Source organism: Aphanomyces invadans (genome assembly GCF_000520115.1).
Source record: "Aphanomyces invadans strain NJM9701 unplaced genomic scaffold supercont1.1, whole genome shotgun sequence".
In the NCBI taxonomy this organism is placed as follows: Eukaryota; Oomycota; class Saprolegniomycetes; order Saprolegniales; family Verrucalvaceae; genus Aphanomyces; species Aphanomyces invadans.
Window position 1 is genome coordinate 404,448 of NW_008580146.1, and position 24,254 is coordinate 428,701.

The following is a 24,254-nucleotide window of genomic DNA, read 5'->3' on the forward strand; positions in this document are numbered from 1 at the left end:
AGCGTGTACTCCGTGAATCCCTCCCTCTCATTCTCCCTACCAGTCTCGTGAGTCCACAGCATTGTGGCCGCGCCACGTCGGACCTCCTCATCCGAGGTGGCGGATTGAGAGTAACATGGTCAAGCGCCGTGCGCCTCTCTGAATCCAGCAGTTACACGGAGGCCCAATCAGATCGCATCGTGGCGTATCCAAATCGAAAGGTCACTTGGGAAGAAACGGAAAGGCCCTGTGCGACTGCGTGCTGGCATGGAGAGCGACCGCGATAGCCTGGGCATCGAGGATGCAGGACCGGTTGAGAGCTTGGACAGCATGGCAAACACGCCGACGCCAGAGGACGAAGCCGAACAGGCAAGGCTGATGCTCGAACAGCGATTCAAACTGCACAAGCGCTTACGCAAGGAAGCCAAGGCCAAGCACGACACGATTAAAGCCAACGCCAGCCGACGAAAGGATTCGCATGTCGACCATAAAAACATGCCGCACAAGTGGAAAGATGCCGCCGTGCTCGAGCAAGAGCTCAAGCACCGAGAGCACACCAAAGTTCTCATGGGACCGGAACCGATTCGGCCATTTCCTGGTAAGGTGTACACCACTGCACCCATTCGAGATCGCGACGCCGACATGTTGGCTGCAATTGACGATTATGCTTCGTCCGCGGCGAAGAAAGAACGGTAAAGTTGTCGACCTTGGTAATGCACGACAACTCCAACCACGAACGGTTTGAACAGGGAATCGAACGCCGATTTGGACGAATACCTAAAACTCGACCAGTCCAAGCTTCCGCTCCATCAGTTTGACAGCTCCGAGTACGACACCAAGTCCCCCGAAGAACTGCTCAAAGAGTGCAAAACCGGGGCGTCACCATACTTTGTCAAGGGCGAGTGGCGCTGGCGACCGTGCCTCATTCTGTCGTACAATCCAGACACGGAAAAGTACACAATTCAGTTTCAGGGGTCCGACAAAGACAAGACCGTCCGCCGTATCAACTTGCGATTCGACACGGTATGCCAATTCGTATGACCAACCTCCTGCTCAACGTGGCACCGTCGATTGCAGGAGGAGCCAACGGCATTTCAAAACCGGATCGACGAAGCCATTCGGCGGCGCGAAGATGCCAAAGCGCACATGCGTTTTGACTACTTTGTAGCGCAGCAGTCCGTCATGGAACCAAGGGCGATGGGCCGCACAACGCTGGAAGGAATCCACCGCCGCGTCGTCGACGGCCTCATGCCCGACGTTGTCGTCGAAGAAACGCATGCCCAGCTGCTTCGCAACCTCACCGACGTCGTCATCCGCGAGTACACTCGCACGATGAAGAAAGCCGTGCTGTGGTATCGTCTCACTTTTGACAAGCAACTCCTGGAAAAGTACAAGTCGCTCAACTTGACCCCCGTGCCGTTGCCGCCGGCCATCCCCGAGTTTGGCAAAATCCAAATCCCCGACACCATCGGATTCCCCAGGTTCCGCAAGAAAATTGCTACCAAGCACTACACCGCATCCGCTGGGTTCCTCAACGTCCTCATGAAGGTTTACCACGGATGGGAGAGTGCGTTCATTCATCTGACGTTCTGCGCGACCACGTTTGACGCGCTGCAGTTGCCGTGCCGCCTGCTCGATTTTTCCGAGATTCAGGTCGCCCACTGCGCCAAGATCACGGAAATGCTCTCGGTGGTACGCCAGCCATGGACCGCCGACATTGCTACGAGAGTCGTGTGGATCTGATAGAGTGCATAGGACTGGCGACGTGCAATATCGGAAAATTTGGTCGACAGCTTGCAAGACGAATACGATTTCTTCATTTCAGACCGCGACGAGTACGAAGTTGGGGAGCTCAAGCGGCTCCTCATGAGCATTCGCGTCCGCATGGCGTCTCAAATTCGCGTGGTTGTCGAGCAGTCGACGGAAGCCTGGGTCAAGCTCGTGCATGCCAAAGTCAAGACCAACAGCCCGGTCACGTCGTTGTTTGACGTGCACTTGGTCGTAACGAGCGACGGCGACGTCGAGATGAATCCGTCGCAGAACGACATCAAGGCGGCTATGCTCACGCCGCTCGAAACGATGGTGCACAACGTGAGTGAGATGGAGGTCATCGACCACGACTTGCTCTCGCTCTTGAATCTGGATCGCGTCAAGCTGTTCGACCTGACCGTCAAAAACGACATCGTCTACGGTAAGCGACCGCCTTCAAAACCTTGGCCAGACATCAATGTTCGCGGTAGAAACCGTGTCGAAACTGGGCACTGCGCGCCGTGACATCCTCAAGTGCCTTGGCGACTCCCTCGCACAGGTTCAGCCCATCACGGACGCATACGCCAAACATGCCCGACTGCTTGGCATGGACGCGGCCACGTACATGAAGCAGTTCAAGAAAGATCACCCGGCCCCGGTCCCGTTGGACATTCTGTGCGACGCAATTCGCCAGTTCCATTCACTCGTGCTCGAAGTTGAAACACTCAGCTTTGACCAAACGTCATTTCCACTCGTGTGCGTCAACACGATCGGAATCAAAGCCACGTTGCGAGAGAAGAGCATTGCCATCCGCAACGCCTTGATTGAGTACATTGTGCTCGACGCCCGCGACAAGAACGTCGAAATCAGCCGACGGTACCAGGCCATCTTGAAACGAATCACGGAGAAACCGACCAACGAAGCCGAGTTGGCCGCGCTCAAGGACTTTGTCAACGCAAGCAAGATTACGATTGCTGGCATCCAGAAAGAAGTTGACGAGATCCACGCCAGGCTGAACGCGCTCGGCGAGTTTTCGCACACCATATCGGACGACGACTTTCGGTTGGCATGGAGCACGAAGGAATGGCCGTTGCGGGTGGCGCATGCCGCCGACACGTGCGACTCGGCGCTCGAGGAGGACAAGCTTCGCATGATGGACAAACTTGCGCTGGAGAAGGAACAATTCGAATTGGACCTAGAGAGGTACGAAAAGGAAGTGGCGTTGTTCAAAACGTACGGTGAGATCGACCGCACGGAAAAGTACGTGGAAATCGCGTCCACGTTGTACGACTCGATCATGGAAGCCAAGGCCAAAGCGGACAACTTCAATCAGCGCGAAGCCGTGTTTGGGTTCCGCCCCACCGAATACGCCATGATTGGAAAGTTGGAAACGGACTTTCAGCCGTACTACCGCCTCTGGACCATGTGCTCCGAATTCAACATTAGCAAGCAGGCGTGGCTGACCGGACCCTTCCTGGAGCTCAAGGGGCCCGAGATTGACACCAACGTGACCGAGTGGTGGAAAGCCAGCTACAAGTTGAGCAAACAATTGGCCGACGAGGCGCCAGGGTCCGCCGAAGTCGCGCTCATCTTACGCGAACGCACGGACGAATTTCGGTTGTATTTGCCCGTGATTCAGTCGCTAGCGAGTCCGGCCTTGCGCGAGCGCCATTGGGAACTCCTGCGCAACAAAATTGGCCTGGAAGAAACGGACGAAGAACTCACGTTGAACCAGCTCCTGGACAAAGGCATCACGCAGCACATTGAAACGATTCAAGAAGTGAGCATGGTCGCCGAGAAAGAGTACACATTGGAAAAGAACCTCAGCGCCATGATCAGCGAGTGGGAGCCGATCGAGTTTGAGTGCCTCCCATACCGTGAGACTGGCACGTACTTGATCAAAAGCGTCGACGACATCATTGCTCTCCTGGACGACCACATTGTCAAAACGCAGACGATGCGGGGGTCGCCCTACGTCAAGAACATTGAAAAGGAGTGCAAAGCGTGGGAAAAGAAGCTGCAGTACTCGCAACAGCTCATTGACGAGTGGATGACGTGCCAGCGCACGTGGTTGTACCTGGAAGCGATCTTCAGGTTCCATTCTCTCGTGTGTCCTTTTGAGTCTCACGTGAGCCGTGTGTAGTTCCGAGGACATCATGCGGCAAATGCCAACGGAAGCACGGCGATTTGCGTCCGTGGACGCGTTGTGGCGGAAAACGATGGAGGACACAGTCGCGGACCCAAACTTTATGAACGTGATGAACATGGACAAGTTGCTCCAAAAGTTCCAAAAGGCCAACGAAAAGCTCGACGAGATTCAAAAGGGCCTGAACGACTACTTGGAAATGAAGCGACTGTACTTTCCTCGGTTCTTCTTCTTGTCGAATGACGAGCTTCTCGAGATCTTGAGCCAGACGAAGGAACCCAAGGCAGTGCAGCCCCATTTAGGCAAATGCTTTGAAGGGATCAACAAAGTCACGTTCACGAATGTGCTGCTCATCACGGAGATGATTTCAAGCCAAGGCGAGACGGTGCTGCTCAAGAACACTGTCAACCCGGAAAGCGCCAAGACCAAAGGCAACGTCGAGATGTGGCTGCTCGAGCTCGAGGTGTATCAGTGGGACACGATCCGTGACCACACCATGCGTGCCATTGGGACGTACCCGAACGAAGTCCGAGAAGAGTGGATTCTCAAGTGGCCCGCCCAAATCGTGCTCGGCGCGTCGCAAGTGTACTGGACGCAAGACGTCAACAAAGCGATCGTGGACAAGGGAAACGAAGGCCTGAAAGAGTACGTCGAGGTGCTCAACTCGCAGCTGGACAAGGTCGTCATGTTGGTCCGCGGCAACCTCACAAAACTTGAACGGACCACCATCGGCGCATTGGTTGTGATTGACGTGCACGCCCGCGACACAATTGCGCACATGATTCAAAAAGGCGTTGAGAACGACCAGGACTTTGAGTGGATATCCCAGCTTCGGTACTACTGGATCGAAGGTGCCAAGACAAAGGGCGAAATGGACCTCCAAGCTCGTATCGTCAACGCGCGAGTCAAGTACGGCTACGAGTACCTTGGCAACACGATGCGACTGGTGATCACGCCGCTGACCGATCGGTGCTACCGCACGATGATGGGCGCGATCGACTTGTTGTACGGCGGTGCCCCGGAAGGCCCGGCCGGGACAGGCAAAACGGAAACGGTCAAGGATCTCTCGAAAGCCATAGCGATCCAGTGCGTCGTATTCAACTGCTCGGACGGGCTCGATTACTTGGCGATGGCCAAGTTCTTCAAAGGCCTGGCAGGATGCGGCTCGTGGTGCTGCTTTGACGAATTCAATCGGATCAACATCGAAGTGTTGTCTGTCATTGCCCAGCAAATCCTGACCATCAACGAAGGGAAGAAGGCCAACGTGGACAAGTTTATGTTTGAAGGCACGTACATCAAACTAAACGCAAGCGCCAACGTGTTCATCACGATGAATCCTGGTACGTGAATCCATGGAGAAACTGACGTCGCCAGTGTGATACAACGCCGCCCGTGTCGACTAGGGTACGCTGGTCGTGCCGAGTTGCCGGACAACTTGAAGGCGCTCTTTCGCCCGTGTGCTATGATGGTGCCAGACTACGCTCTAATTTCGGAGATCCGCCTGTACTCGTTCGGTTTTGCCAACGCGCGTGCCAATGCGCGAAAGTTGACCCAAGTGTTGCAATTGAGTTCCGAGCAACTGAGTTCGCAAAAGCACTACGACTACGGCATGCGTGCCGTCAATTCGATTCTTGTCGCGGCCGGAAACTTGCGCCAGCAATTGGGCGACGACCCGTTCTGGACCGAAGACAAAATCGTGTTGCGGTACGTCGCCAAGTCGACGACCGAGTTCTTTTACGACCGGAGGATGTAGCTCGGTCCAAGACGTCAACTTACCCAAGTTCACGACGGATGACTTGCCTCTCTTTCGTGGCATCACGTCCGACTTGTTTCCAGGCGCGGACATTCCTTCCCCCGACCACGGCCGATTGATTCCTATGATTGATCTCATGTGCACGCAAGGCATCAGCATCGCCCCCGACACCCTCACGAGGCTGCAACCCAAGATAGAATTCAAGCAAAAGGTGGTCCAGCTTTATGAAACGGTATGACAGGAACGAACGCGCCACGACATGCCGACCGATGGATGCGCGATAGGTGTTGGTGCGCCACGGACTCATGGTGGTCGGCATCACTGGCAGTGGAAAGACGTGCATTGTTCACACATTGGCCGCTGCCATTACCGCCGTCTACAACGAAAGCGAGGGCAAGAATCAATCGCTCGTCCACATCCACACGATGAACCCCAAGTCGATCACGTCGGGTCAACTGTACGGGAACTTTGACGAAAACACGCACGAATGGAGCGACGGCGTCCTGGCCAAGACGTACCGCGACTGTGCGCGGGACACCACGGACGATCGACAATGGGTCATGTTTGATGGTCCTGTCGACGCCGTCTGGATCGAAAACATGAACACCGTCCTGGATGACAACAAAAAGCTGTGCTTGATGAGCGGGGAAATCGTGAAAATGACGGACCGCATGACAATGATGTTCGAGACCGAAGACCTCGAAGAGGCGTCTCCGGCGACAGTGAGTCGCGTCGGGATGATCTTCCTCGAGCCCAAGAACCTCGGGTGGGAAACCCTCATGAAGACATGGTACGACGACCGCATTGCCTACTCTCGACATTCTGTCTCAACGTGTCCGCACGCAGGTTGGAGTACACCCTCGCTCAAGAGCTTCGCCCAAACGCAACATACATTCAAAATCTATTCGAGTGGCTCGTGCCGCCGCTGCTCTTCTTCGTGGATAAAAACTGCGTTGTGCCCACTCCTGTGACGTTCTTGGAGCTAGTGGCGTCGCTCATTCGACTCTTCCAGTGCATTTTGGACATCCCGACCACAAACTTGAGCTCCGACATCAACAGCGTGTTGGAAGGCATGTTTTTCACGGCCATCATTTGGTCGTTGGGCGCGTGTGTCGACACCAAGTCCCGTCAACTCTTTGACGTGTACTTTCGAGAGCTCACGTCGGGTGCGATCTCGGCCGATACCAACGAAGCGTACGGGAATTTTGTGCTCAAGAACCCTGGGTACCACGTCATTCCTCGGGCGACAAACGTCCCGTTTCCAGACGACGGGACGATCTACGACTACCGCTTTGACGGGAAGAAAGCCGCGTGGTTCAACTGGATGGACGCGTCTTCATCGTCATCCATTCCCCGCGACATGCCGTACACGTCGATTCTGGTACCCACGATCGATACAGAGCGCAACGCGTGGCTCCTGGACACCTTGCTCACGCACCATTACCACGTCATGTGCACGGGGGACACTGGCACCGGCAAATCCGTGTCGATCAAAAAGAAGCTCTTGACCGGGCTCAACGAGTCGTTTTCGTCCATCTTTCTCAATTTTAGCGCCCAGACGAGCGCGAATCAAACCCAGGACATTATCGAGAGCAAACTGGACAAACGACGAAAGGGCGTGTTGGGTCCGCCCCTGGGAATGAGTTGCGTGATTTTTGTCGACGACCTAAACATGCCTGCAAAGGAAACGTACGGCGCCCAGCCGCCGATTGAAATCTTGCGCCAGTGGATGGGCCATGGTGGCTGGTACAACCGCAAAGACAATTCGTTCCTGCAACTCGTCGACGTTCAATTCATGGCTGCGATGGGCCCTCCAGGTGGTGGCCGCACCAAAATCACCCAGCGGTACATTCGGTATTTCAACTTGATCAACTTTGTTCCGTTTGACACGACCAGTTTGAAGTTGATCTTTTCCAAGATCAGCGACTGGTTCCTCATGAACTTTCCAGCGTCCATTAAAGCGCTGACGACGCCGTTGGTCGCGGCCACGATCGACATTTACGACTGCATCTCGTCGACGCTGCTTCCGACGCCGGCCAAGTCGCACTACACGTTCAACTTGCGCGACTTGTCCAAAGTGTTTCAAGGTATTTCTCAAGGCACGCCAGACGTGCTCAAGGAACCCAAGGACGTTGTGCGGCTGTGGAGCCACGAGTGCCTTCGCGTGTTTCACGACCGATTGATCGACGCCCCAGACCGCACGTGGTTCCAACAAGTACTGGGGGAGACTGTGCACCGCCATTTTAACTTCACCTACATCAAAGACGTCCGGGGACCGAATGACGTGCTCATCTATGGCAACTTTGGCGACGCCAAAGCCAACAAGAAAGTGTACGCCGAGCTCCGCGATCGGGAATTGCTGCAATCGTCCATGTCACTGTACTTGGACGACTTCAATAACATGACGTCCGCGCCGATGAGCCTCGTGTTGTTCCAGAACGCGATCGAGCACGTCGCGCGCATCAGCCGCGTGATTCACCAACCTTACGGAAACTCGTTGTTGGTGGGGGTCGGTGGCAGCGGTCGCAAGTCACTCACAACGTTGGCCGTGTCGATGGCCGACTTCAAGCTGTTCCAAATTGAGATTTCGAAAACGTACTCGAGGACGGACTGGCGCGCCGACTTGAAAAAGGTGCTGCAGCTCAGCGGGGTGGCGAACCAGCCCACCGTGTTCCTCTTCAGCGACACCCAGATCGTCGAGGAGGGGTATCTGGAAGACATTAATGGGATCCTGAACACAGGGGAAGTGGCCAACTTGTGGGCCAACGACGAGCTCATGACGATCAACGAAAGCTTGGAAAGCGCGGCGAGTGCCGCTGGGCTCAACACTGGCAACGCCGCCGAAGTGTACAACTTTTTCGTGTCGCGATGTCGCACGAATCTGCATGTCGTGCTCGCGTTGAGCCCAATTGGGGATGCGTTTCGACGCCGGCTGCGGATGTTTCCGTCCTTGGTGAATTGCTGCACGATCGACTGGTTCACCGAATGGCCAGAAGAAGCCCTGCGAAGCGTGGCGGATCACTTCTTGGTCGACATCGAGATGCCGTCAAGTTTGAAAACTGGGCTCGTCGACGTCTGCGTCGACATGCAGGAGCGCGTGTCCCAAATGTCCAAGGAATTTCTCCAAAGTCTCCGTCGACACTACTACGTGACGCCAACGTCGTATCTCGAGTTGATCAACACGTTCAAGAAGCTCCTCAACACAAAGCGAACGGAAGTGAGCCAGATGAAGAAGCGGTACGACAACGGGCTGACCAAGCTCATGGAGACCGCGGACCAGGTCGAGAAGATGCAAGTCGAGTTGGAAGCGCTCCAACCGATGCTAAAAGTCGCCACGGTCGAAACGGACGCGCTGCTCGAGACCATTTCACGAGAGCAAAAGGACGCGAATGAAACGAAAACGGTCGTCGCCGCCGAAGAAGCGCAATGCAACGAGCAAGCGGCAGCGGCGATGGAAATCAAAACGTCGTGCGAGGCAGGTCTTGCAGAAGCGATTCCCGCGCTCGAAATGGCCGTGAAAGCGCTGCAAACGCTGACCAAGGGCGACATCACGGAAGTGAAAGCGATGAAGAAACCACCCGATGGTGTCAAGCTCGTTATGGAGGCGGTGCGCTCCGTCGATTCGACGCCTTCTCCTCGTCGTCCTCACCAGCTCTGTCCATGCATAGGTGTGCATCATGATGGGCGTAGCTCCAGTCAAGGTCAAGGATCCAGCCGGGGGAAACAAAAAGGTCGACGACTACTGGGGCCCAGCTCAAAAGACGCTCTTGAACGACACCCGATTTCTTCAAAACCTCCTCGAGTACGACAAGGACAACATCCAAGAGGAAACTGCAAACAAGGTGACGCCGTACACGACCAACCCGGACTTTTCGCCGCCGATTATCAAGAAGGCGAGTGTCGCTGCTTCCGGACTGTGTTCGTGGGTACATGCCATGATTGTGTACAATCGCGTGTCGAAACAAGTCGCTCCAAAGCGGGAGGCGCTCAAGGTCGCGACGGCGCAGTTGGAAACCGCGCAATTCAACTTGAAAGCAAAACAGGACGCATTGCAAGTCGTCCTGGACAAAGTTGCTCGGCTTGAAGCTGACTTGGCCGGCGCGATGAAGAAGAAGGCCGATTTGCAATTTCAAGTCGACGACTGCAGCAAGAAGCTCATTCGTGCCAACCAATTGATCGGGGGACTTGGCGGCGAACGGAGCCGGTGGCAAGAAATGAGCGCCAAGCTCCAAATCGTGTACGACAACGTTGTCGGCGACATCATGCTCAGTAGTGGTGTCATCGCGTACTTGGGAGCGTTCACGTCGACGTTCCGCGAAAAAGCCGTCAGCCACTGGAGCGTGGAATTGAAGCACAAGGGCATTACGTGCTCAGACAAGTACAGCCTCACGACCACTCTGGGGGACCCCGTCAAGATTCGAGAATGGACGATTGCCAAGCTCCCGAATGACTCGTTCTCGATCGACAACGCCATCATGATGCAACGAAGCAACCGATGGCCGCTCGTACGTGCTTTGTCAACGACTCGATGACTTGCCACTGAGTGTAATTCTAGATGATCGATCCCCAAGGACAAGCGAACCGATGGATCAAAAACATGGAAGACAAGAATGGCGTCAAGGTCGTCAAGCTGTCCCAAGCCGGATTCGTTCGGGCTTTGGAGAACGCGATCATGGTCGGCGCCCCGTTTCTGATTGAAAACGTGCCCGAGGAAATCGACCCGATGCTGGAACCTGTGCTGCTCAAGCAAATTGTCAAGGCTGGGGGCGTCCTGACCATCCGTCTCGGCGACAACACGGTCGAGTACGACGTCAACTTTCGCATGTACTTGACAACCAAGCTGCGCAACCCGCACTATCCCCCCGAAACGTGTGTCAAAGTCAACCTCCTCAACTTTATGGCGACCGAGGAAGGGTTGCAAGATCAAATGCTCGGGATCGTTGTCGCCAAAGAAGAGCCTGTTCTCGAAGCGCAGCGAGAAAAACTTGTGCTCGAAGACGCCGCCAACAAGAAAACGCTCAAAGAGATCGAAGACACGATCTTGCACATGCTGCAGACGGCGGAAGGCAACATCCTGAACGACGAACGGCTCATTGAAACCCTCGGCGCATCGAAAGTCACGGCCACCAAGATCGAAGAAAAGGTACAAGAGGCGGCAGCGACTCAGTTGATCATTGCGGAAAAGCGCGCTGGGTACACCCCCGTGGCGTTTCGGGCATCGCAGCTCTTCTTTTGCATTGCCGATCTGTCCGTGATTGACCCCATGTACCAGTACGCTCTCGAGTGGTTTATCCAGTTGTTTGTGTACTCGATTGCGCGGGCCGAGAAGAGCTCGGACTTGAACAAGCGGCTGATGTTCTTGAACGACCAGTTCACCTACACGCTGTACGTGAATGTGTGCCGTTCGTTGTTTGAAAAGGACAAGTTACTGTTTGCGTTTCTGCTCACGGTCAAAATTCTCACGGGCAACGGGACGATTCAAGCGAGCGACTTGCGATACTTCTTTACTGGCAACACGACGATGGACACGACCAAGCCAAATCCGAGTCCCGGCATCCTCAGTGTCAAGACATGGGCCGACATTGTCGGGCTGGATGGGTTGCCCGCATTCCACAATTTTTCCGACAACTTTGTGCGGGATTTGCCGCTGTGGGTGGCTGCATACAACTCGCACGATCCCATGGCCGACCTCGACACCATTCCATCCGTGGCATCGTTCGACTTGTTCCAGAAGCTGATTGTTCTGCGCTGCTTTCGGCCAGACAAAGTCGTCCCAAGTGTTATGGCATTCGTGGCCAGTATGATCGGACAGCGCTTCATCGAGCCGCAGCCGTTCGATCTTAAAGCGGGCTATGACGACTCGACATGCGCGACGCCTCTCATCTTTGTGCTGACGCCGGGTGCGGATCCCATGTCGGAACTGCTCAAGCTCGCCGCCGAGCTCGGGTTCACCAAGAAATTTGTCGTCATCTCGTTGGGGCAAGGCCAAGGGCCTTTGGCTGAAAACGCGATTGCGGAAGCCATTGACAATGGCAACTGGGTCTGTCTCCAAAATTGCCACTTGAGTGTGAGTTGGCTGCCCACCCTCGAGCGATTGTGCGAAGAAATCACGCCCGACCGCGTGCATGCCTCGTTCCGGCTGTGGCTAACGTCCGAGCCGTCCCGACAATTCCCGCCATTTATCCTTCAAAACGGGGTCAAAATGACCAACGAACCTCCCAAAGGCATGCGGGCCAACTTGAAAGGAAGCTTTCTCACGTTCACAGACGAATGGCTTGACTCGTCGTCTCGACCGAAAGCGTTCAAGAACCTCCTCTTTGGCTTGTGTTTTTTCCACGCGACGGTCCGCGAACGCACCAAGTTTGGGCCCCTCGGGTGGAATATCAAGTATGTGTTTTCGGGCTCGGACTTGAACATTTCCAAGGATCAACTCAAGATTTGCATCGACGACCTCCATGCGACCGATGCGATTCCGTACGCCGCCTTGGCCTACTTGGCTGGTGAGTGCAACTACGGTGGTCGCGTCACCGACGACAAGGATCGCCGGTGCATCGTGAATACGCTCTCTGACTTTTACACTCCTGCCATCCAAGACGAGGGGTACAAGTTCAGCCCGTCGGGCACGTACTACTGCCCGCCACCCGGGCCTCTGTCGTCGTATTTGTCGTACATCGATTCGCTCCCGATGAACGAAGGCCCGGAGGTGTTTGGCTTGCATGACAACGCAAACATTTCGTGTGCGATCGCGGAAACCAACTTGCTACTCGAGTCGGCACTGTCCCTTCAGCCGAGAAGCAGCGGCGGCGGCGGCAAGTCGTGGGATCAATCGTTGGCGGAGGCGGCGTCCGACATTAGCCATCGTATTCCGCCCGTGTTTGACACGGAAAAGGCCGACTTGGACTTCCCCGTGAGCTACGACGAAAGCATGAACACTGTGCTAACCCAAGAGCTCATTCGGTTCAACCGGTTGATCGTTGTCATTTCCCGAAGTCTGAAGGAAGTCCAGCGAGCCCTGAAAGGCCTTGTCGTCCTTTCTGCCGAGTTAGAAGCCATGGGCAACAGCATGGTGAATGGACAAGTGCCAGTCATGTGGTCGAGTTGTGCATACCCGTCCCTAAAGCCCCTTGGAAGCTGGGTCACCGACTTTTTGGAGCGCCTCTCGTTCTTGCAAAAGTGGATCGATGCCAAGCAAAGCCCCACCACGTACTGGATATCAGGCTTTTTCTTCACACAAGCCTTTATCACGGGCACGCTTCAGAACTTTGCCCGAAAGCACACGCAGCCCATCGATCAGGTACTGTGTCCCTTGACCGCAAGCAGGACTAAGTCGCTCCTTTCCCCCAGTGCGGCTTTGACATGCAAGTGCTGTCCGCCGAAGCATCCAGTGCCATCACATCCCGCGCGCCGGACGGAGCTTACATTTACGGTCTCTTCATGGAAGGAGCGCGTTGGGAAAACTCCTCCATGTCGATCGTGGAGTCGCGGAATCGGGAGTTGCATGTCGCGATGCCGATGATCCTTCTCCTTCCGAAGCGGCGCGACCACATCGAGCCCGTCAAGGACTCGGACCCCAAGGGCACAGCCCATGTGTACATGTGCCCCGTGTACAAGACGAGCTTTCGCCAAGGGACGCTGTCGACGACCGGCCACTCGACAAACTTCGTAATGTTCATCCGCGTCCCCATGGCGCAAGAACACAACCAAAAGCATTGGATTCGCCGGGGCGTCGCCATGCTGACCCAGCTCGACATTTAGGATAGTTAGTTGAGTGTGTGAAATCCACTTTCTTGATTGTTGCGATTCTCGTTCGCCAGCAGTCGTTCGGGGCCTCGCGGGACATGCATAACCGATGAAACTACCAACGGCACACCGCCAGGGTTTCCATGCAGGCGCTGGCCCATGAATTCAACGGCAATCGTCGCGTCGTCGTTCGACAGAGGTCGTTGCAAGGGCGGGGGCTGCAGCTCTTTCACGCCACGTCCGTGACCGCCGCGGGCATCCTCGACGCGTTTGAGATCCAAGTTCAAGTTGGGCAGAGCGGCGACGCCGTCGTGTCCAAGCCACTTCAAGTGGCGTCCTACTTGACCGTGAGCAACGTCAAAGTGCTGATTTTCAAAGAGTTTGGGATTCTCTACGAAGAGCAAATGTACGTCGCGGTTGCATGGAACCCAACGTGACCCGCCGCCTCGTGTGTGTGATGGGACAGATTGTTTCACCGCACCGTGCTCCTCGAAGACAACTTGGAGCTGGCCCAATGCAACATTCACCACGGATCCACACTCTACGTCGTGCAGAAGAAGCGATACCGCAGCATCGGGGCGTCGCAAATGACAATCAAGTCGATTGTCCTCAACTCGGCTGCTGCCGACGGCTACATCCTTGTCGACATCCCCGCGCCGCTCCCACCGATTCACGTGATTGTGAAGCGCATTGCGTTTGCCATTTCGTACTTGCGGCAGCTCGACGTGTGCGCAAACGCTCAACAACACCTTGCGTCGCTCACGCTCCACGTAGCATGCAACAATCGCATACTCGCCACAAAATCTGGCAAAGCGGTGCGCACAACTCGCACAACGACAACCCCCGTGCGCGTCCCCATCCACCATCCACCAAGCAGCACGAGATGAAAGAAGCGTTGGCAACCTTGCGAGCGTCGCTTGTGGTCCCGTTTGAAATGAGAACGCAAGCCGACATCCGCGTCATCAAAAAGTGGCTCGGTGGATTCCCACGTCCCGACCGAGATGCATGACGGGGTCCATGCCTAGGCAACATCAAGTATTTTTCCGACGCCAACGTCCCCGACACGTCGCTATTAGATGTGTCGCGGCACATTACCATCACGACGTACCAGCCAGGGGACGTTGTGTTTCGCCAGGGGGACCCCGGCGGTGGGTTTTTCGTGATCCTTCAGGGAAGTGTTTCGATTGCCGGGCATGGGGCGGGCCTCTTTGCCACCATGAAGCGAGGCGAATGCTTTGGGGACGTTGGTTTGTTCAAGAATTGTACGGGGCACCGGTGAGAACACGTTTTGTCCACGTCGACTACGCCGTCGTGGGCGCATCGTATGACGGTGGCATGCATTGTTGTAGGTCCGCCAGCGCCCTTGTCAACTTTGACACGCCCGTCACCGAGTTGGCTTGCATTTCGCGGGTATGTACCATGCCTCCCTGGACTCGTCGAATGGCGCCGCGATCCCCACGTTCGTGGCAGGAAGTGTACAGTCGTAGCATTGGCATGCACAAGGAAAACATGCTGGTCGAGTACGAGAAACTCCTGTCCGAGTGCCCCCAGTTCTCGTCGTTTCCCAAGGAAACGATGACGTTGCTCGCGTACGCGGCGCAGAGCAAGTTTGTCGACAGCGGCGGATTCTTGTTTCACAACGGTACCGTCTTTCCCATCGTCGGGATCGTCCTTGGCGCCTGATGCTATTCGTGTCGGCATCTGCAAAGGCTCGCACATCGACCACCTGTACCTCGTCGTTCGCGGCGAATTCCGCGTGACGGCGTCGGCGGTCGTGTCGGTGCCACGTCCGATCTTGGACGACGACAACGACGACGATCTCCTCGACTACGACAACTCGATGATGGAGAAACGGGTACGTGTCTCGACGAGGCCTTCAGGTCGTTTATCGTGGTCGCTGCCTCAACGTAGGCCACCGTGATGACGCTGCGTTCGGCGCCGACGCTGTTTGGACACGTACAGTCGTCCCAGTCGGAGAGCTCCAACAGACATCTTGTGTCGTGTAGGAAGCATGCATGAAGCTGAGGCATCCACAGAGTCAGTACGACATCGAGGCCACGATGCCGTCCATGTTGCTCTCGTTTTCCAAGCATGCATTGCGCCGATTTGTGGTCAACCACGACGCCGCCATGCAGGAAATTCTCCAGGACTTTGAGCTCCGGTGCGTTCGTTCGTTCGTTGCCGGTGTCACGGCAAGTTCGCGCTTAGAAACCAAGACATGGACCGCCGGTTGCAGCAAGTCGTCGCGCATGTCGTCGCTCAAGAACCGAAACCTGACGCGGAAATGGCAGCGATCGATGCGTTTTTCGCCCACACGTTGTCGAAACACGGCGAAGCGCGGTCGATGTCGGTCGTGTCCCAAGGATATCCACGCAAGCTGTCGATGCTTCGGCCAGCAGCACCACCCCATGCCGAACCGACGCCGCCCCCACCAAGGGAATCCACCCCCCGTGCCAAATCCAAACAAGCTACTGGCTTCCACACGGCGTTTGCAGCCATGTGCAAAAACCATTTCCACGAAACGTTGCCCCATGGCGACTTGCTCACGTACGAGCAGCAAGTCCACTACGCGACCAAGCCCACCGCGACGTTGACCACCGAAGAACAACTGACGAAAATGAACTGCCTCATCGATGGGCTGCGTCGAATCAAACCCGTCGACGTGTGTCTAGTGGATGTGATTCGACATGCCGGAGGCGACCAGTATTGCTTCATGAATGCGTCGTAGGATGTAGGAGATGCCCGGTCGAGTGCAACGATGGGCAGTCCAACATCGACGGAGAAATGCATCTTCAGTGTATTCACGAGTTAGTCTGCGTCATGTATGGGCACGCGTGGGCGGTACTTGGACGATACTTTACTTGAACATGACGATGAGCAAGTTGATGATGGGGCCGAAGAAGTACATGAACAACACAAGCAAGAGGCAGCACAAGCAGCACATGACGCGACGGCAGATCTTGGGTCCAAGCAGCTCGTTGAATACGTAGAACGGGTTCATCGAAAACTTGAGGCGACCTGCGGGAGGCGGGCAGAACGGGCTGTTGTTTGGGTCGCTTCGGCCCGTGCCAACAGGAGTCGTCTTGGCCTTTTCCTTGGGCACGAGCTCCATCGTGACGCAAATGGCACCCATGGGCTCCTTCACGTTCGTGTCGCGGTTGAGCCGTTCCATCTTGATCCATGTCGAGTCGGACGGGTTGGTGTCCCAGAGCCCCGTTGACTCCTTGATGGACCGAATCGCGTCGTTGTTGTCGGCTTCCTTCGGGGTTTCCTTAACCTTCTTCGGGTTCTTGTCCTTGAAGAATTGCAAAGGCGCTTTCAACTTGCACACTTCCTTGAAATGAGGGGCCAAATCCAACAGACCTTCCGCAATGCAATCGTTGGAGGAAAAAATGTCCTTGTCCCACAACTGCATCTTGAAATAGGGAAACTTGGAGTTGTGCTGCTTGTGGCCAAGCGTGACGGGGAACTTCATGCGCCAGTTGAAGCTCGCTTTGCCCTTCTTGGCGCGCCAATGAATGTCCGTGTCCTGGTAATCACCGCCTTCCAACTGACAGCGAACAAACAAGTCGTTCATGTCGGTCAATTCGTCAAAAGCTGGTACTTCCTTGGTCTTCCAAATCACGACACGAAGCTCGTACTCTTGAGGAGGCGGGAGGGCAATGTCCACCGGCTCATAGGTCGCCGCGTCCTTGGGTGACAGAATATCGATCCACAGCTTGAGTTGTCCCATTTGCGCCTTCGATGTCTTAATGTGCAACGGGCGCTGTTCCACGGGCTTGGGACCCCATCGGCACACTGGGTTCACCGTATGGAATTCCTCGCCGAGAAGTTGCCAGTTCTTGTCGAAGAAACGATCTTCCAAGTCGATGGTGGTCGACCCAATCAAGTCGTCCCCGCCAATCAAGTCGTGGTCATATGCGTCGATAAAGAGAGTCGATGCGCCGGGAAAGTGGGTGTTAAACTCAAACATCTTGTAGAAATCGGGATCAACAACGTCGTCGATATAGTTCTTGCGATCGTTGATCTTGTCTTTGCCGAGGCGCAGCACCAAGTACGGGTCCGACTTGCCAGGGGCACCACCAAGACCAGGGTCCATCGGCATGAAATTTTCACCGTTCAAGACGTAGATACGCACTTGGTATGGCATGGGAGTAAGGAGCTTGTCGAGGTTGATGAGCGGAGCTTCGTCCGGGCTCATCATCACCCGGACCAAGCCCTTGAAAATACCCGCAATGTGGAACGTGCCGCTCTCTTCTGCCGCAGGCGTCTTCTTTGAGCCCATCTTGAACAAGTTGAACGATGCCTTCTTCTTCTTTTGGCCGATGGTCAGCTTGTACGTTTCGAAAGGACGAGTCTTGAGCACGGCCAGCTCCAACGGTTCGCTGTACTCATCACGATTCTTCATGTACTTTCGGCGCTTAATTTCATATTCGTCTGCGGCGCTTTCATCCTCGGGCTCATCGGGGCTTGCGTTGTTTGCAGCACTCCCCGTGAGCAACGCCGGGTCGTCCAAGTTAATTTCAACGTTCATGGACGTCAGCGCGCCAAACACACCGGCGCCAATGTCTTCCTTCGATCCCTTTTGACTGTTCAACAAACCTTGCGTTTCGTCGTCACCGTCGTCTTCCGCGACTTTGTCTTGAATGGAGTCAAGGTCCAAGCTTTGAGGAGGAATGTAGCCCTTGCCCCACGGCAACTTCGTCGTCATCTAGAAATACTCCATCAGGTCATCGTCGAAAGCATCTTGAAGGACTCACATCAATCGAAGCGTTCCCGATCGTCGGGGTATTCCACCCACCCAGACGGGTGTCTTTGACCATAATGTTGAGCATGGGGGCAAACAACGAGTCTTCCGGCAACTCGACTTCGCGCACAATGCGTTGCAAAAAGTTGGGGTTTTCACCCGTCGGACGCTTGGACTTTTCCGTCTTCATTTCCTGGCTGGCGTGTTCACGACCACCCAACGTAAACTCGATAAACGGCAACTGAATCGGCAAAAACTGGTACGGACGCATGTCGCGCAACCCGAGCACGATGATTTCGACGTACGCCTTGCGGACGGCGGGAACGATCGAAGGAGGGGGCGGGAGTTCCATGTCCGGCTGGTCCATCTTGACCACGACGACGGATGCCAAGACCGCACCTTCCGTGTCACCCTCCTCTTGTTGCATGATGCCGCACCACTTTGGTTCCGGCAAAGGGCGGGGGTCGTTCACTTCACGGACATCCGCGGACGTGATCGAGACAAAGGCAGACCCCATGTAGTCATGTCCGCTGTCACCAATGCCGTTGTCCCAATCCATGAGGCGCACGACAACCTGCGCCAACCGAAATGAGTGGACTGGACAAAACCAGGAAAAGACAGTACCTGGGGCGAAAAGTGGATGAATTCCGGAGGCGGCAAGTCGCAATCGAACGTGAGCGTCTCGTACCACGTTGGGTTAATTGTCTTCTTCTTCTCCTTGAGCTTCTTCTCTTCGCCCATGAAGCGAACTTTCGCGTACGGGTCACTCAAACCGTTGTCGTCCAAAGCAGGCAGTTGGCGCGCTTGGTAAATGTTCACGTGGACTTGATACTTGTGGCGCTTCTGCAACGTTTCTTTATCGTAGTACGATGTCCACGCAGCCTTGGTGCGATCGGCAACATCGATGGGGGCTAGACCTAGGTTGAAAAAGATGTTCCCAGGGAAGGATTCATCGCCCAATGCATCGACGCATGTGTCTTCCTTGAGGGTCACCCAATGGGGCTCAATCGCCATGTTCTTCTCGATCAACTCTTTGGCACTGTACCGGTTGAACGCAATCTGCTTGCGCGGGTTCATCTTATCGTTGGCGTCGCCGCCCTTGCACAAGTACACAAACACGTCTGGGATCTGCGAGTAGTCGCCGTCGACTGGTACTGGGAACGCGACGGGGCCGCTTTCAATCAACTGGTTCCACACGACCAACCCCTTGTTGTTTTGCTGACGTTCAAACGCGAGTTCGAAGAGGCCGCACGTGATAATAATTTGCATGCGCGAGTTCTTGAGCGGGTTCATGGACGGGATTTGGGGAATGTCAGATCCAGTGCCGAGGAACGCGCGAAATTTGAAGATGCTCGTGCTGGGGTACAGTTCCTTCGGCAGCGGGCGTGACTTGACACGTTGGTTAATCTCTTCCAGCTCCTTGACGTTTTCTTGGATTGAAAACGAAACGAGGATGCGGCCGCGATACGTCGTTGCTTGATCAGGGTACGTGTTCATGAGTGTCTTGACGCTGTCGCCTTTGTTGAGCATGTTTTCCTTGGCGTGTTGCAATGGCGCGCCGTACAAGTTGATCCACATCGGTCCAAGTTCACCGCCCATGCTGCGAATCAAACCAATGCTTTGGTAGGCATGGGCCACAACTTCATCACTACCAACGCGATCCCAATCCATAACCTTAAACGTAATTTTGTTGGCCATACTGGGCTCTCGCAGAACGAGGTACAAGTCGTCGTTGAAAGCAGGGTTGAGCAAATGGCGTTCGCCCTTCTTGGTTTTGACCCGTGTGCGAATAGAGGCATTGCCGCCACTACCGCCCAATGAGCACTCGACATACGCATCAATGCCTTGCTTGCCCAAGTTCTGGTCCATGGCAGGAAGGTGCTCGCCATTGTGGATCTTCACTACGAGAAACTTGACTTGTTGCTGAACACTGGGAGGCATCAGCACGCCGTCGAGGCCAGATTCATTTGGACCGATCGGTGGGGGCGGAATAAACTTGTCATCCGGTCCCAAAATCGTAATTGACACGCGCAAGTACCCTTGAATTTTGTCGCTTCCTGGAGCGATCAACCCCACCCACTTGTTGCAAATTTGGTGGTTCAAATTGGAGTACACAAACGATGTGTCGAAAGTGGTTTCACCGATGAGCTCAGCACGCTCGAACGTGTTGGCGTCCATCACGGACAACTTGAGCGCGCCCATTTCCATTTGTTCCTTGTCCAAGTTACGGAAGTTGAAGATCAACACGTCGTCCCAGACCGCGCTGAGAGTTTGGTGCTTGGTGGCTGTGTTTTGCTTTTGGTCAAGCACTTCGACGTACACAACAGGGTCTGACGTGCCGGTGGCATCCTTGGCGACCAAGTCGCGTGCTTCGATGACGTGGACCTGCACCGTGTAGTCCCCAGAGCGGATGTTGATGCTTTCGAGGGCCGCTTTTTCTTCCGCCATGGCCTTTTCACGCGCCTCCTTTTCCTTCTTGAGTTCTTCATCCGACTTTTTCGGAACGGTGTCGGCAGCTTCAACGTCTACTGCATCTTCGTCGTCGTCCCCAGCCTATACGACGCATAAATTGGAGAGAAGGTTGAATAATCGTCACGTACGTCAGGAATGCCAACACCCATGTTCTTGGCCATTTTGTCAAAGAAGTTGCCGCTCTTCTTCTTGTTCGACGCAACGACATCATCCACGTTTGAATGAAAGATCCACTGCAGTTTGACCGTGATCGTCCCCAGGTCCTCCTTGTCGTACTTCTTGTTGAGCAAGTCCAAGGTCAGGGTTTGCGCTTGGCCATCTACCAAGGACGAAAGCGGGACTTTGACTTGGCCCATGAAGTCGTTTGCAAACGTGTCGACATCTTCCATGATGAATTCGACGTCCTGCGACGCGTCCGTGACAGGGATGCGGAAACTTTCGTTCCACATGGCAGCGAGGACTTTCTCCTTCTTGGTCGTTGTGAATTTGGTCTTGTTGCACACGACGTGGATAATTGGGTCACTGGATACGCCCTTGTCCATCGCCTTAAGGCCTTTCGCACTGTCGACCGTCACCAACAAGACATTGGGCGGCCCAGTCGGCGCGTCTTGAGGCATGTCGATGCCGACAGAGCCTGCAGGGGCAGCCGACGCCGAGCTTGAAGAGGAAGGTGCGCCAGCCGCTTCGAATTCAACGAGCACCGTTCCCGAGACAGTCTTCATCTTGGCGAACTTTTCCAATGGCAGGTTTAGTTGGAACGGCTGCCCCGTGGTCACGACACGGATGTTCGTCATCGGCACGACTACACGGCCGAGAGGGTCGTTGTTGAACACTCCCTTGTCAAAGACGGTGATTGCCAGTGCGTCGACGACACGTAAGTCGACGTCGTTCCCGATCACAGATTCAAAGTTCCATTCTGGGTTGAGATTCTTCTCAATGTGTTTGGATTTGCGCGATTCGCTCTTGATTTCAGAGCCTGTGTGGTCCAAGTACGACAGCACCACATATGGGTCGGACGTCTTGTTCGATCCGAATCCGTCGGTCCCGATCACGCCTTCGGCGCGGACGACGCGCACGCGAATCTGTTCCATGTTCGTCGTCACGTCAAAATCCCCACTGAACCCCTCGCGCACAACACGCTCGAAGGCCGAATACGTTTATCCGGATGATTCGGGATGTAATATATTAAATCATCTTGCATTTTGTATACAATTAAATAAACCTTCTCTGTTGGGCGATCGTCAAGTCACACCTCGCGGGCGCGGCAGCAACAGTGCGACCACCAACATGACATCATGAACTGCATCGAGAAGCTCTGGGTTTCTACGCCAAGCCAATAGTCCTGTCCGTGCTTCAAGACTCCCTCTCCATCCATGCAACCCCAATTCAAAGATGCCGATGCATGTCGCACGACCAGCCGACGATTCAATCTGCCACACTTGCGCTTGATCTACAATGGGTGGGACGACATCTCTGCGGTCGCGACAAACTTGAACCAACTGTGTGAGTCCAAGCAGCATCGATTTATCTAATGAAATAAATGGACAACGTTCCATCTCGAGACGAAATGCACAAAGTCGGGCGTCACGTGGGCTTGGTCGAAGCGACACAGGTCGTTGTGGCAAGTCCATGGTTGCTCGTGCGAGCTCTCCCGTGTCGACGCGGATCGTCGCACGCACCAGTACACGAGGGTTGCGACGAATGACCGATGTAGTGTGGTTGCATGCCGTGGGGGTGGTCGAGTTTCTAGTAGTAGTATGTGGGAGCTCGGTTCGAGTGCCCACCACATGCACGCATGCCACCACCATGTTAGGTGTCTTAGTTTCCGCTTCGCATCGTGCACCCCTTGATGCGGCGGAAGCTACAACCGAGAGGTCTTTTTCGCCGACGTGAAGTCTTGAAGCTGTTGCCACAACGACGCGTCCATGTCGATCGTGCCTTGGGTCACATGTTGATGGTACACGCTGTTTCCACGCTCTCCCGGCAACCACAGCGCCGCTCCGGGCGTGATCGGTGGGTTGGACTTGACACGACCGAGGATTTGCTCGACTCGCGCCGTAAACGCATTCAAGTCTGCATGGAACCGAGTCGGGTCCACGGCCATCACGCAGCTTGCCCAGTCGTTCGCATTGTCCTTGTCATGGATTGCCCCTCCGGCCAGCGCATTGCTAAACAATTCTACAACCAGGGCGAGAGCGGAACCTTTGTGCCCACCAAACGGCAAGATCGCATGAACGGCCGACGGATCCGTCGTCGGCTTGCCTGCGATTCCATCTCTATGTTACGAATGGCCGAATCCAGGACGGTTCACCTTGGCAATCAATTGCAACGTTGGCTGGGATAGCTTGTTTCGCCAGCTTGGCTAAGATCACGGCGAAGTACGAGATCGCAGACGTTGCAAGGTCCATCACGAGCGGGGTATCGCGATCATTCCTAGCAAGACACTTCGTCAATCGTCGACATGGCATCTCGAACGTCCAGCTGACGTCCGAATAGCCTGTTTTATTCCGGAAGAATGGCATCAAAGCAGCGCCTTAATACACAGGCGGGGGTAGAAGGCACACACAGTTCGTCTCGGCCATTCGAGCGGATACCTTGGAAACGCAATTGCAATGGGGTTCGTGCCAAACAGCGGTTGCGTGCCTCCATGGGGTGCCACCAACTCAGGCGACCCGCTAAACACAAGACCAATCAACCCATGACGGGCAATTTCTTGTGCGTAGAATCCGATTGCCCCGGTCGATGTCGCGTAGTTTCGACAAGTCACAACACTGACCCCTCCCTGGGAAGCTTTCGAGATCGCCAGGTCGGTGGCATACTGCAACACGAGCATACCGCAATGTTGGTTGCCATCGACAGATGCAGTAGTGGGGGAGTTTCGTTCCACGGCAATGGGCTTCGTGGACGAGAGCGGATGCTTGTCGAGTGACTTGGTCACAAGCTTCACCACACCTTGAGTGTTCCCGCGAAGTTGAGCATACAACAGGATGCGCTCAATGATGGAAGACTCGTCCGGCGAATATCCCAGCACCTCAAGGGCTAGTCTCGTGTGGTGCTCCAGGTCCTTTACTGGGACTTGGACGACCGCTGGAACATCCGTCATCGTCATGTTGCTGCCCAAGACACAATACCAAAGCACTTGCCGAGATCCGATGTATTTAACCAATCAGCGGCCAAGTGGATCGAATGACGATATTTCATTGGCTAAATAGTCGATGTTGAAATTGAAGAGGACGCTTCCACTAGCACTTCCATGAGGCTCATCGATTGATGCCTACCCACAGTACGAGAGCCCAGACTACTCGCTTGAGAGCTCTAGCGAGGACAGGCATTGCAACTGTCGAAAACGCACTCCTTGGGAAGATCCATGTTGCATGAAGCAGCATCAAGCATGACCAATTGCAAGAGAAATACATCCATGGATGTGGCGACGACGTGGACTCCACCCTCACCACTTATTTCATGGGATATCATAATCTCAACATAGCTGTGCAATCCTTTGTCGCGAAAGGAGGTGCTTTCAAGTTCCGAGGCTTGACCGTATGGTGCGAAAGGTCGTCCGTTCGAACTTGCAACGACGGCACCGCCCGGATGTGGCTCTGGATGTCGCGCCGACTTGGTGCTGGCAATTCTGGCAACGTCACGTCCTGTAAGTGGCGTGATAGTTG

General features: G+C 54.9%; 4 protein-coding genes across 5 annotated transcripts; 2 read left to right on the plus strand and 2 right to left on the minus strand.

The window, feature by feature from the left end:
• Positions 1–246: 246 nt before the first annotated feature.
• Positions 247–13,427, plus strand: H310_00122 (hypothetical protein; the record flags this gene model as incomplete). The annotated part of the gene is made up of 13 exons (XM_008862763.1): positions 247–671; positions 729–1,002; positions 1,057–1,671; positions 1,735–2,163; positions 2,201–3,822; positions 3,872–5,214; positions 5,278–5,578; positions 5,628–5,859; positions 5,912–6,417; positions 6,474–9,234; positions 9,296–10,132; positions 10,183–12,921; positions 12,972–13,427. 13 exons carry the CDS (start codon positions 247–249, stop codon positions 13,380–13,382), a joined length of 12,495 nt encoding a protein of 4,164 aa, XP_008860985.1. The 3' UTR covers positions 13,383–13,427.
• A 52-nt stretch (positions 13,428–13,479) lies between these two features.
• H310_00123 lies at positions 13,480–16,774 on the plus strand. Of its 2 annotated transcripts, XM_008862765.1 has the most exons (10): positions 13,480–13,773; positions 13,834–14,094; positions 14,142–14,344; positions 14,393–14,642; positions 14,717–14,777; positions 14,838–15,009; positions 15,077–15,222; positions 15,279–15,323; positions 15,374–15,528; positions 15,576–16,774. In XM_008862765.1, the coding sequence occupies exons 1-10, from the start codon at positions 13,511–13,513 to the stop codon at positions 16,093–16,095; spliced, it is 2,076 nt and encodes a 691-aa protein (XP_008860987.1). In that variant the 5' UTR covers positions 13,480–13,510; the 3' UTR covers positions 16,096–16,774. The 2 variants fall into 2 exon arrangements, with proteins under 2 accessions (XP_008860987.1, XP_008860986.1); XM_008862764.1 differs by having other exon boundaries at positions 14,717–15,009.
• On the minus strand, positions 16,141–21,700 carry H310_00124 (hypothetical protein). The gene is made up of 4 exons (XM_008862766.1): positions 20,715–21,700; positions 18,739–20,667; positions 18,128–18,688; positions 16,141–18,078 (listed from the first exon to the last, which is right to left on the minus strand). Exons 1-4 carry the CDS (start codon positions 21,675–21,677, stop codon positions 16,225–16,227), a joined length of 5,307 nt encoding a protein of 1,768 aa, XP_008860988.1. The 5' UTR covers positions 21,678–21,700; the 3' UTR covers positions 16,141–16,224.
• A 580-nt stretch (positions 21,701–22,280) lies between these two features.
• H310_00125 (hypothetical protein) lies at positions 22,281–23,710 on the minus strand. The gene is made up of 3 exons (XM_008862767.1): positions 23,181–23,710; positions 22,898–23,019; positions 22,281–22,848 (listed from the first exon to the last, which is right to left on the minus strand). Exons 1-3 carry the CDS (start codon positions 23,693–23,695, stop codon positions 22,448–22,450), a joined length of 1,038 nt encoding a protein of 345 aa, XP_008860989.1. The 5' UTR covers positions 23,696–23,710; the 3' UTR covers positions 22,281–22,447.
• Between the last annotated feature and the right edge of the window lie 544 nt (positions 23,711–24,254).

Excerpts from the sequence above, each read along its gene's own strand:
- H310_00123 (XM_008862764.1), top strand. The coding sequence starts at position 13,511 with ATGCAGGCGCTGGCCCATGAATTCAACGGCAATCGTCGCGTCGTCGTT. Across the intron at positions 15,324-15,373 it reads CGCCGACGCTGTTTGGACAC|GAAGCATGCATGAAGCTGAG; the intron begins GTACAGTCGTCC and ends TGTGTCGTGTAG. Across the intron at positions 15,529-15,575 it reads CTCCAGGACTTTGAGCTCCG|AAACCAAGACATGGACCGCC; the intron begins GTGCGTTCGTTC and ends GTTCGCGCTTAG.
- H310_00124 (XM_008862766.1), bottom strand. The coding sequence starts at position 21,677 with ATGGAACAGATTCGCGTGCGCGTCGTCCGCGCCGAAGGCGTGATCGGG. Across the intron at positions 20,668-20,714 it reads TGGGTGTTGGCATTCCTGAC|GCTGGGGACGACGACGAAGA; the intron begins GTACGTGACGAT and ends TGCGTCGTATAG. Across the intron at positions 18,079-18,127 it reads TCGGGAACGCTTCGATTGAT|ATGACGACGAAGTTGCCGTG; the intron begins GTGAGTCCTTCA and ends GAGTATTTCTAG.
- H310_00125 (XM_008862767.1), bottom strand. The coding sequence starts at position 23,695 with ATGACGATGACGGATGTTCCAGCGGTCGTCCAAGTCCCAGTAAAGGAC. Across the intron at positions 23,020-23,180 it reads ATTGCAATTGCGTTTCCAAG|GAATGATCGCGATACCCCGC; the intron begins GTATCCGCTCGA and ends GTGTCTTGCTAG. Across the intron at positions 22,849-22,897 it reads CGTTGCAATTGATTGCCAAG|GCAAGCCGACGACGGATCCG; the intron begins GTGAACCGTCCT and ends ATGGAATCGCAG.